This window comes from Fonsecaea nubica, assembly GCF_001646965.1.
Source record: "Fonsecaea nubica strain CBS 269.64 chromosome Unknown Scaff20, whole genome shotgun sequence".
NCBI lineage: Eukaryota > Fungi > Ascomycota > Eurotiomycetes > Chaetothyriales > Herpotrichiellaceae > Fonsecaea > Fonsecaea nubica.
Window position 1 is genome coordinate 311,225 of NW_019173693.1, and position 12,210 is coordinate 323,434.

Sequence of the window (12,210 nt, forward strand, 5' to 3'; positions counted from 1 at the left end):
TAACCATTTCTGTTTCGTGCTCGGTGCGAAGCCTTGCACTACGGCCGTTGCACCGGCCGAGAAGATACATACCAAGAGACGAAATACAATATACGTATGGCAATTGAGCTGGGATCTCTGTTTCTCATGATGACGGGTGAGCCTGGCCGGGGGAGAGATCTATCCGGTTCGGTCGTCTCCATTTGTAGATGATCGGATCTACCAGCATCGTGGATGTGACGGTCAACGTCAGGCTTGCTCCTCTTTCAAGGCTGATACCTGCTGGGGGCCGATTGGTGACCATCAGTCTAGAGAAAGAAGTAGACCAGGCAGCTTGCAGTGAAGGAATTCGCTCCCTGTCATGCCACACGTGGAAAGCAACTTCGTGAGATGGGTCGATTGCTCTATCCCAAGCCTCGACCTTCATAGGAGGAGCGTCTTTGCCACTGAAACTCTCTGGCTTCCAAATTAGTTCATGGTCAAGCAACTCGGCAGTGGAAGCTTGAGGAGGTTTATAGGCAGATACTTACAAGACATTAACTAAAAAATAAAGGGCTGGGCTATTGGATGCCTATGTGGAAACATGCATGCCAATGCTGAAGTGGCGACAGTGACACCTGAAGTGCAATATTGTTCCATCGGAACTAGTTGGCGGATCTAGACCGAATAAGCTCTGTTTAAGAATGAAGATATAATAGTGAGAGAGGATGTCAGCTCGGTGACTGATGTCTACGACTTACATGTAGGTGGGTTCATGTGTGATGAGATCAGACAGGCATACAAGGACAAGCGCAGTTGTTAGCGAGGGCAACATGGGGAGAGGCGAAAGTTGTTCATTGGCACCTATCGTACCTAGAACACTCGGGCTATCCCCCCCTAGGTGATACCCCAAGCCCACTAATCTGCTAGCCCCAAACAAGCCAAGCCGCCGATAACATTAGTTAGGCTAGGCGCCGGTAGATAGGCTTGACAGGGAGGAGCATGTGCGTCAACGAAGGGTCGATCGTGGCGGATGGAGGCTCTTTAGTCATTGTCTTGGTTCTTGCCCACGATTGCTCTGCCATTGCCACATGCCCGCATAATCAAACACTCAACCTCGCCGGATTTGCTGTTTTATCGCCCAGTTTTCTCTCGAGAATCTTTCCCATCGTGAAGGGAACGAGATCAAGTCTGTGGACCCCGTCACCTAGCTACCGACCAGCTCTCCAGAATATACTGGGACCCGGCCAAACAAGTACCTCCCTCACCCCTTCCAGAAGCGCGGTTTAATCCGCTAAAGCTCCGGCCAAAATGCCCCTAACTGTCCTCACCGACAACGATGTAAGGGAATTGCTGTATACATTGACCAAGGAGGATATCGACGAACTCCAATCTAATCTCGCAGAAGCCCTGCACTCATACTCCACGGGTGATACCAATTCACCTTGTTGCGCATCTTTCCAACCACAGCGGACAATCATCAAGAAGAATGGGGTCACCACGCTATTCATGCCCGCATCCACGGGCAATTCGGTGGGAATGAAGATCGTGTCGCTTCAGCAACCCGAGGTACCCCTTCACAGCAAGTCATCAGTCTCGTCAGCAAACTCTGGAAGCCATAGTGGTACCCCTTCGGGCAGTATGTCGTCGTCTGCCTCGGTCAAGTCTACTACCAACGATTTTGCGTCCATGACCTTGACTCCATCATCCACCATGTCATCTAGCAGGGACTCAGTTGACGGCTCTTCGTTCCAACCACCTGCCTCAATCGCTAGCTCTCGAAGCACCACACCAAAAGGATCTATCACCCTGCTCGACTCCAATGGAAACCCCATGGGTATCGTTAATGCCGAAGAACTCACAGCTTTCAGAACAGCATTGTCTTCCACCCTGATGCTTAAGAAGCGAGAGAATGTCCACACTGTGACTGTCTTTGGTGCAGGAAAGCAGGCATACTGGCACATCAGACTGGCACTGATACTAAAGGGGGACCAAATCCGGCATGTCAACATCATCAACCGCAGCTTCGAAAGGTCCATCAAATTGATGAAAGCATTTCAAATGACACAGGACTTCAACGACCAGTGGCGCAAAGACATCAAGTTCTCGGCCATGAGTCCAGAGTTTGGTGAATATGGCCGACTACTGAAGGAGGAGGTTCGCAAAGCAGATGTCATTTTCTGCTGCACGCCATCTGTTGAGCCTCTATTTCCGGCCGAGTTCCTGACGTCGCGCGAGGGACGAAGGAAAGGTAGGTATATCGTGGCCATTGGCTCGTATGCCCCACACATGTGCGAGCTCCATCCCGACATCTTCAAAGTGGCTGTGGAACCAGAGCATGGGGGCCATCACCATCACCGGCATGCTAGACAAGGGGGAGTAGTGATCGTGGATAGCCTCGAATCATGCTTGAAAGAGTCCGGCGAGATTGTCAAAGCAAAGTTGACACCTGAGCATTTGGTTGAGATCGGCGAGCTCATGATGATCAAGAAGGCTGCGACAAGAGAGATTGAACTCGGCGGGCCAGGCGAACAAGGCCTCCTTGACTGGCTGACCAAGGGCAATGTCATCTACAAGAGCGTGGGTATGGGACTGTTGGATCTTGTGGTTGCTGGGGATCTCATACGAATGGGCAAGGAGAAAGATGTTGGCGTGACAATTGAGGATTTCTAGCTTGCCGTTCGAGAAGTCCGTGTGTTTGTGGTGGAAGCAGAGATACCGAGTACTTCCGCTCCTTTTGCCCTTTTTCTGCTGTCCAGTTTACCACGAGGATGTATTTCTGTCGGGCGGCATTTTGACTTTCATGTGGTTTTATTCTTGCAGCTCTCAACTCCAGCACGCAAGAATTGTATGTGATCCGAGCGGCGGCAGTGTGGATAGATCAATATAACGCAGCAGTTCGAGCGAATGCAAGATAATGTTCCCTTGTCACGGGTACTGTCCTTCGCACTTACTCTTCGGCCTCTACCTCACCATCGTACTCAAAGACTTCTCTTTCACCTTGCTCCACCCTCTTCATCCTTGGTTTTGTTCTCCATCCTATCACCGCTCCAAAATGTCGATCCTCAGTTCTCCCTATGTGTGAAGATTGGGGAGATCGCATTCACGCCAACTGCGGTCATTAGTCCCTCACCAATATCCGAGAAAAGCCGTGAACAGAAATAACATATTGTCCATCACGACCAGCGTATCTCGAGTCGAATCAAAGAAAAATCACTCAGCTAGAGGGCCAAGCCAAAATTGTGCAGAGTTGACATCGGAGTCGTTGGGTGTGAATGTCCCACGGCGAGCACGCTCACTAGAAAATTGTCGGCTCACCGATCCCTCAAGCCCTTTCCTTCTTGCCGACCCTTGTCGATCCGCCCCGCCTCCTCCAGAGAAGCCTCGTCGCCCCTCGCTGTCTGCCCCTCCCTCTGCTCTGGGAACCTCCTATCACTGGCAAAGTGTCAGCCCAACCAAGCGAAGCTAGCGACAGCCGATTCGAGGGTGGGGTGACCACAGTGGGCATTGTTCCTGAACAACAAAGACACACCTCCCAACGTCATTTTGCCCCTTTGACGGCAATGGGCTCGTGTCCACATTTTGGAGAAGAAAAGTTGAGTCGACTTGGCCATCGACAGGCGAAATCCTGGTCGGGTGAAGCAGAGTCTGCAAAATTCGTGAAAGGGCCGCGGTCTCTTCCGATCTGCCAGCAGAGACTACAACTGAACCTCAGGTGAGTCGGATTGAAAAGCATTTCTCGTGTGTCGCTTCTTCGGGGAGCTAACTCCGCCAGTGGTCGAATCCTCGGTCTTCGTTGAGATCGGCAAAATAGACGTGGATGAATCCACAAATGTGGTTTTCGATACGAGCCCTCACATCAGTTCTTTCAAGTCTTCGTCCTCATCAATTCTACGTTCACTTCGCACCATCGCTATGAGCTTCTGAAAAGTCCGATCCATCATGGTTCAGCACGTCTATCTGCCCAATGGGTAAATTACCCCTCCGCGCAGAAAACGCATGGTCGTTTTCCAGACCAATACAATATGCTTGAGGTCAGCTAACAGGACCTTGCAGGCAGATATATACAGTCACCCCTGTCTTCGGTGGCTTCACATTCAAATCGACCAACCTCGATTTGCATCACTCTGCAATGCCTCCTGGATGGACTGTGATCCTTCAGACAGAAGACGAAGTGGAAGATGACGAGCGTAGAAGCAGCAAAGTGGCCGTCAATACAAGCGCAGACCACGAAGAGGCAGGACACAAACACACAGTTGCGCATCGATTCACCAAGCCAACCATCCGGAGCGACTCCCTCTTCATCTCCTCCATTTCCATGCCATCAAGTTCCGACTTCAAAAACACCGCCTCGCCGACCCGACATATCGCGATGATGCTCTGGGCGACTTTATGCTGGTACTTTCACAAGGAGCCTCCGAATCCCCATGTCCTGACCGAGGCGTCTGCATTGACCCCAGAGGCAGGCCGGCCGAAGCTTGACTGGCGCATCAGGATTAAAAGAGAAGGCATCTTTAAGGGCAAGAACACTTTGCAGAAACTTGAGCGTATGGGCCTAATAGCCAGCGAGGACTCCTGCGTGGGTACTGATCCAAGTACTCGGTTTCCCAGCGGCTGGGCGGAGACGTTTGTGAGCAGGAAGTCATTCTGGCAGATTGACGCCAGAATCTTCCTCTACACAATGGCCCCTCAGTCGCACTCGCCATTCCCTTCAGCTTCACCTTACCCTTCTCGTCCATCTTCGCCAGACCGGGCGGTTCCTGAGCGTGGTTCGCCTCGACCTACAGACTACATAACAAATGCAGCGATATCAGATACCTTCAGCTCAGGATTCTGGTCGCCTGGCGGCCCTTTTAACTCTGGAAGTCATCTGCCCACGTTTTACCCTCCCCCGCCAACACAATTCACCTTTACTAACCACATCCGCCATCCGATACGCCCCAAGCCGCCTCGGCAGGGCGAATCTTTCTACACACGCTACATTCCCAGTCTTGGTCAATGGCTTTCCTTCCGGGTACCAACACTCTCTCCGAAGCCGTGCCCTCCACCTCAATTTGTGCCCGCATCATCATCTATGCCCGCAGTTCTACCGAGCCACACCGCGGCCGTATCGATTGCGACGTTGCCGACTATGGACAACTTCCTGGATCGACCCTCTGACTTAGACTTGCTCCACAAGTGGATGAACGACCCCCGGGTCAGTGCGGCATGGGGGGCTGCGGGTCCGCTGAATACACAACATAAGTTTCTGGTAGATGGCCTCGAAAGCCGACACTCCTTCCCAGTTTACGGCTGTTGGGACGGCAAACCCTTTGGCTATTTTGAGATCTATTGGGTGAAGGAGGACAGGTTGGGCCGACTACTTGGTGGGGAAGTTGGCAATTATACACGGGGACTACATGTGTTGATTGGGGAGGATGAATTCCGCGGCCCACATCGAGTCAAGGTCTGGTTGTCCGCGCTGGTACACTATTGCTTCCTCGCGGACTGTCGAACTGAGACTGTGATGTTGGAGCCGAGGGTCGACAACACAAAGTAAGTCACTCAAACACCCAAGAGACTGGAATAAACCAGCTGCTGACTAGAGACACCAACGCAGATTTATCAATTATTTGAAAGAAGCTGGGTTTTACAAGCAAGGCGAGGTTACGTTTCCACACAAGCAGTCAGCTGTCATGAAAATCGACCGTGAGTCTTGGGAAGCGCCAGAGCTCTAGGAGAGCCTCAGGTGCTGTAGTTTTTATGGCAAGGTCGACGGAAGCATGTGTGGTGGGGATGCATCTAATATTCATACTCGTCATACTGCTATGCGAGCAGCGATACCCTTTCCCCTAGGTACTCCTTGTGGTGAATTGATGCTGTATTTGTGTTCCAGAAGCCATCGACAACGGTTTTTACTGCATAAAGGGCCTCAAGCTCCACACACTAGCCAAAACCCACTCTGTATGAATGTACAAGTACGGTGCTCTCTGTGTAGAATCCTGGAAGTCGAATGTTCCAGTCGGTAGTTCAGCCTGGTCTCGTGATGAGCGGCAAGGCTGCATCCACGTGACCAATCCTCCACTCCGCAAAAAGGCGGCGAGGCTGTGGAAGAAATCCACCATTCGCTGCCGATTTGTAGTAATTTCTACCCAACACTGTAGAGCGACTTTGAGTCTGATCGATACGCCGGGGGGTTCATACGTCCATCGCTACTCGATTCCGCCATCATGGCGACCCAAATTCCTGTTGACCCTACCCTTACCTCGGCCAACACTCTCAAGCTTGAAAATGTGAGTCAACCACACGCGAGCAGGAAGAACTGCCACTGACCAGAGTCTCCCAGACGCACAATCGAGACGTCCTGATTGCGATCGAAAAAAAGTACCAAAAGCAATGGCAGGAGAGCAAGATTTTCGAGTCGGATGCGCCCACAACCACCGAAATCCCCTTCGACTCGGTCCCCGCCGCAGAGATTCGAGAAAAATACCCAAAGTACTTTGGCACCTTCGCCTACCCGTACATGAACGGCTCTTTACATGCCGGGCACAGCTTTACGGTCAGCAAGGTCGAGTTCACCGCAGGGTTTAACCGCTTGACCGGAAAGCGCGTGCTGTTTCCCTTGGGATTTCATTGCACAGGCATGCCGATCAAAGCATGTGCGGACAAACTCGTTGAAGATGTCAAAAAGTTTGGACAAAATTTCGAAAACTACCATGAAGATGAGGATGAACCTGCGCCAGACACCAATGGAGCACCCGTCGCACCTACACAAGGGGTCAATGTGAAGGACGACCTGACAAAGTTCAAGAGCAAGAAGGGCAAGCAGGCCGCGAAGACGGTCAAGGCCAACTACCAATTCCAAACAATGCTGGCTATGGGGATACCAAAGGAGGAGATCCACAAGTTCGCAGACGCCAATTACTGGCTCGAATACTTTCCGCCAATATGTCAACAAGATCTGATCGATTTCGGAGCAAGGATAGATTGGAGGAGGAAGTTTGTCACCACCGACGCAAATCCCTATTACGACGCCTTTGTCAGATGGCAGATGAATCGCTTGCACGAGCTCAACAAGATTCTGTACGGCAAGAGATACACGATCTACAGTCCCAAAGATGGCCAACCCTGTATGGACCACGACCGGACCAAGGGTGAAGGTGTAGGTCCAACAGAGTACACAGCCCTAAAGCTGCGGGTCAAGGAGTGGTCGCCTGATGCGGCAGAGGCGGTGGCATCCAAGATTCCTCGGGACGCCAGTGTCTATTTTGTACCCGCAACGCTGAGACCGGAGACGATGTACGGCCAAGTATGCTGTTTCGTTGGCCCAAAGATCAAGTATGGCATTTTCAAGGTATCGGAAAAAGAGTATTACGTGGTCACCAAAAGAGCAGCTTGGAACATGGCCTTTCAGGGAACTTTCTTTGACCAGGAGCACTTCCCCCGTAACCAAGACGAGTTGCAGCCTGTTGTGGAATTGCCCGGGTCTGCCTTTGTGGGCACTCTAGTCAATGCGCCCCTGTCGGTGCACAAAGAAGGTGTTCGGATATTACCTATGGAAACAGTATCTGCAACGAAGGGCACAGGCGTTGTCACATCAGTTCCGTCAGACAGTCCGGACGACTTTGCCACGGTCAAGGAATTGGCGAAGAAAGCAGATTTCTATGGCATCCAAAAGGAATGGGCCGAACTGGAGATCATTCCTATTATTGATACTCCAGCTTACGGTAACCTTGCGGCGAAGTTCTTGGTCGAGACCAAGAAGATCCAATCACCGAAAGACACCACTCTGTTGGCTGAAGCAAAGGACCTGGCATACAAAGAAGGCTTCTACAACGGGACGATGTTGGTCGGGGAATTCAAGGGCCAGAAGGTCTCTGATGCCAAAGACAAAGTTCGAAGTTCCTTGATTGCATCTGGCGAAGCATTCCCTTTTGCCGACCCTTCAGCTGAAGTCATCAGTCGCAGTGGAGATGAGTGTGTGGTCGCCTACGTACCACAGTGGTTCCTGAACTATGGCGAGAACGACAAAGAGTGGCAACAAACGGTTTTGGACTACGTAAAGGACAAGAACGGCCTTGAAACGTATGCTCAGGAGACCGAGAACCAGTTCGTCGCAAATCTCGAGTGGTTGAACCAATGGGCATGCGCCAGGACGTATGGACTGGGCTCTAAACTTCCCTGGGATCCCTCCTTCTTGGTGGAAAGTCTGAGTGACAGCACCATTTACATGTCATACTACACGGTCGCCCATTTCTTACACGGAGATAAATTCGGCAAGGAGCCTGGGTTGTTGGACATCAAGGCAGAGCAAATGACGGATGATGTGTGGGATTACATCTTCACGCGGACAAACGATGTCAAGAAGGTCTCAGATTCGACAAGGATATCGGTTGCAGACCTACAAACGATGCGACGATCCTTTGAATACTGGTATCCCCTCGACTTGAGATCATCTGGAAAGGACCTGATTCCCAACCATCTCACATTCTTCCTCTACATACATCTCGCTCTTTTCCCTCGCGAATATTGGCCGAAATCCGTCCGCTCAAATGGCCACCTCTTGCTCAACGGGGAGAAAATGAGCAAATCTACTGGAAACTTTTTGACCCTGAGCCAAGCGGTGAAGAAGTTCGGTGCTGACGCCACGCGGATAGCACTTGCTGACGCAGGAGATGGCATGGAAGACGCGAATTTCGAAGAAAAGAGCGCCAACGCAGCCATCATGCGGATGTACATTCTCAAGGATTGGATTGAGGATACGCTGAAGGATGAAGGACTCCGCAAGACACAGGGAGAGGTGATATGGGACAAACTTTTTGAGGACGAGATGAACCTGTTGGTGCATGAAGCATACAAGCACTACTCCGAGTAAGTTGGCAGTGCCACAACAGACCGAATGATGCTAACTGTCACTCCCTAGGACAAACTACAAACTGGCCCTCAAATCAGCGCTCTACGACTTCCAATCCGCCCGTGACTTCTACCGCGATGCCTGCGTCTCCGGCGGCATACCTCTGTCGAGGCCCCTCGTCGTCCGCTTTGCCGAATTGCAATGCCTCTTGATCTCTACCATTGCCCCTCACTGGGCTGAGTACATTTGGCTTGAAGTCTTGCACAAAGATCAATCCATCCAGCTTGCCAGCTGGCCGACAGATGTCCCTGAAGCAGACCCATCATTAACCGCCACAAGAGACTACGTGAAGTCGACGTCTAGCAACATCACGAGTGCAGAAGCGCAGGCGGCCAAAAAGATGGCAAAGGGCAAGGCTGTGGCATTTGACCCGCGCAAACCGAAGCAAATCACCATCTTCGTGGCATCGCGATTCCCCGCGTGGCAGGACAAATACGTCGACCTGGTCCGATCCCTGCTGGAGAAAGCATCCCTGGACGACGACAAGGCACTGAATGCGTCGGTCGCGAAGATGGGCAAGGGCCCGGAGATGAAGAAAGCGATGCCCTTTGTACAAGGGCTCAAGAGGAGACTCGTGGTGAACAAGGAGAGCCCCGAGGCCGTGTTTGAGCGGAAATTGCCCTTCGACGAGGTCCACATCCTCACCGAGATGAAGAAGGGCCTGATGAAGAATACGGGCTGTAAGGACGTCAAGGTCGTCAATGTCACTGACGAGAACAGGCAGAGCCTCCCCTCGATGGCCGAGCTCGCTGTTCCAGGCCAGCCCAGCTTCCTGTTCGAGAACGTCGACGCATGAGCGAGCGGGCCATCGTTATGGCGCATTGCTCCTCTTCCTCACTTCCCCTGTCTCCCCTTCGGAGGATATATGAGCGGGAATGGAGTGTGAACGATAACATACCAAGAGATCGATGTGCGGGTTTGGTGGGGTTCAGCCATGACTTTTTATACGAGTGACGAGAGTATGGATGTGGATCGCGGTGCGAAGATCAAGACCCATGGTTTTAGACGAGACACGGTGGGAGAGACCACCAAAAAAAAGACACTTGATGAGAGAGAATATGTGAAAGCAAATACCACCACGAAGGAATAAGGAAGACGCACGAAGACGCGCGAAGACACAGCATGAGGCATGAAAACGTCCGTCGTGTATTTTGCCCAAGGCAAGGTATTTGCTCCGATTTCGATTTCGATAGAAATCCAATAGAGAGCGCACGCCCAAGAGATGACCAAAAATCTGTTTCTGTTTTGAAAGGCATTCACATCGGCAAACGCGTCATTGAACCGTTTGAAACCCCCCCCTGGTGAACCATTTCCGATCTATGTTACTCGTATGCCTCGGGCGAAATATCCATCCATACGGGGGTGTTTATATATATCCCATCCCATGTATGCATGCGACGGACAAATGCTCTCTCGAGTCGTGGATTTCCCACGCCTACCCCCATAAAGACCCAATTCTAGCCTGGGCTAGCCTAAGCGTAGAGCAAAGCCGCCGCCCTTTTCCTCGCCCTCCGTGTCCCACCCCTTGAAGATGCCCTCGACCTCCTTCTCGTCGAGCCTGGGCGCATCCCCGCGGGCGGGCGCCTGGGGCGTCTCTCGTTTGCGCCGCTTCTCCTGGCCGGCCTTGCTGGGGAAAGTCGGGAACAACTCCTTGGGCTTGGGGCGGGGGTCTTCCCGGAAGTAAGGGTGGTTGAGGACGTCGGCGGCCGAGGGGCGCGAAGCCGGGTTCAGCGAGAGGAGGGAGGAGAGGAGGCGCAGGCCCGCGCTGGTGAGGTAGGGAAACTTGGAGGCCGTGAGGGACGATGCCGTCGTCGCGGTCTTGGACGAGGTCGTCAGGAGAGGGTGCAGCGCTTTGGCGTTGGGGAGGGAGCGGAAGCCCGGCCACGACTCCCGCGTCGGGGTCCCCAGGAGCATGAAGATTTTGGAGAGCTGGTCGACTTCGTTGCGGCCTTGGAACAGGGGTCCCCGCGTGAGCAGTTCGGCGAAGATGCACCCGACGCTCCACACGTCGACTTCAAAGTCGTACTCCTCCGCGCCCAGCAGCAGCTCGGGTGCCCGGTACCACAGCGTCACCACCAGCTGGGTCAGCTTCGGCGGAGATCTGGAGGTGTATCGCGCCATGCCAAAGTCTGCCAGCTTGATCTCGCCGCGGTTGTTGAGGAGGAGGTTCGACGTCTTGAGGTCGCGATGCAGGATCCAGTTCGCGTGGAGGTACTCGACGCCCGAGACGATCTGGAGCATGAGCGTCTTGGTCTCCGAGGGGAGGAATGGCTCGGCCATGTCGTCGAGGAGGGTCTTGAGGTCGTGTTCGAGGAACTCCATCACGAGGTAGACCCTGTTAAGATGAGCCGCGGATGCCGCCCGTGGCCATACAAGTTAACATCGTCTGGCTATCCATGCCTTTTCAGGGTGGGGGGAGAAATAGGAATCCAATGGTGGGAAGGCCAGACTTACTCTTTCAAACTGTCGCCCATGACCACCTCGAGCAGCTTGACCACGTTCGCGTCCCGACACGCCATCAGTGTCTGTATCTCTCGTAGCCCCGTCACGGGGAAGCCGTCGTTGGTGTGGTCCATCTTCAACCTCTTCAGGGCAACGATCTCGCCAGAGGTCTTCCTCCGCGCTCGCGAAACCACGCCGTAGGAGCCTTCTTCGATGTCGTTCAGCTGCTCGAACTGCCCGACGTGGCCGCAAGGGCCGAATTCCCGCCTGGGGAACCGTAACAAGTGTGCGCCCTCCTCCACCTCTTCGCTTTCTGCCTGCGGCTGTGTTGCCTGTGCTGCTCCATTCTCTTCCTCGTCCAGTGATCTCCGTGGACGTTTACTTGGTCGCTCATTGTCATCCGTCGTGGAGGCGTATTGCTCCGCGCCGGTGATGGTGGTGGTAGTAGAAGGAGTAGCGGTAACGGTGGTTGACGGAGCGACACTGTGGGCTTTCCCCTCCTTGAGTCTCTTTCTTTCTGCTTTCTCCCGCCTCCGTTCGGCTTGCGCAGCGGCCGCGTCTTCGTCGTCATCGGCGGCCCATTTGGAGGGCTTTGGAACCATGTTGTGAGGTTGTCGTGTTGACTGGCGGTGGACTCTCCAGAGGGAGGGCAAGGGATAATTGCGAATCTACATTCGACCTTTTGGGAGCACAGCGGCGGCTGCCAGTGTAGACGTTGGTGAGGTGAGTTTGTTGCGTAGTTGTGAGTGTGTGGGTAGACTGGGGAAACTTTTTTCTGGAGCCGCGAGAGGTGGACAGGACGATCACGTCAAAATATGGCAATATCTCAACGCGTCAGTCAGACGGCGGAGCGATTGACGCCCATAGTGTTAACGAAACAATATTCTCTACTTCAGAATTGTTGCGTCTCGGAGATC

General features: G+C 53.0%; 4 protein-coding genes across 4 annotated transcripts; 3 read left to right on the forward strand and 1 right to left on the reverse strand.

Moving 5' to 3' along the window:
- Positions 1–1,269: 1,269 nt before the first annotated feature.
- On the forward strand, positions 1,270–2,631 carry AYO20_04060 (hypothetical protein; the record flags this gene model as incomplete). The annotated part of the gene is made up of 1 exon (XM_022642359.1): positions 1,270–2,631. The coding sequence occupies one exon, from the start codon at positions 1,270–1,272 to the stop codon at positions 2,629–2,631; it is 1,362 nt and encodes a 453-aa protein (XP_022501740.1).
- A 1,459-nt stretch (positions 2,632–4,090) lies between these two features.
- Positions 4,091–5,675, forward strand: AYO20_04061 (hypothetical protein; the record flags this gene model as incomplete). The annotated part of the gene is made up of 2 exons (XM_022642360.1): positions 4,091–5,493; positions 5,558–5,675. The coding sequence occupies 2 exons, from the start codon at positions 4,091–4,093 to the stop codon at positions 5,673–5,675; spliced, it is 1,521 nt and encodes a 506-aa protein (XP_022501741.1).
- A 492-nt stretch (positions 5,676–6,167) lies between these two features.
- On the forward strand, positions 6,168–9,647 carry AYO20_04062 (hypothetical protein; the record flags this gene model as incomplete). The annotated part of the gene is made up of 3 exons (XM_022642361.1): positions 6,168–6,230; positions 6,284–8,808; positions 8,861–9,647. The coding sequence occupies 3 exons, from the start codon at positions 6,168–6,170 to the stop codon at positions 9,645–9,647; spliced, it is 3,375 nt and encodes a 1,124-aa protein (XP_022501742.1).
- Positions 9,648–10,318: 671 nt separating this feature from the next.
- Positions 10,319–11,895, reverse strand: AYO20_04063 (hypothetical protein; the record flags this gene model as incomplete). The annotated part of the gene is made up of 2 exons (XM_022642362.1): positions 10,319–11,186; positions 11,306–11,895. The coding sequence occupies 2 exons, from the start codon at positions 11,893–11,895 to the stop codon at positions 10,319–10,321; spliced, it is 1,458 nt and encodes a 485-aa protein (XP_022501743.1).
- Between the last annotated feature and the right edge of the window lie 315 nt (positions 11,896–12,210).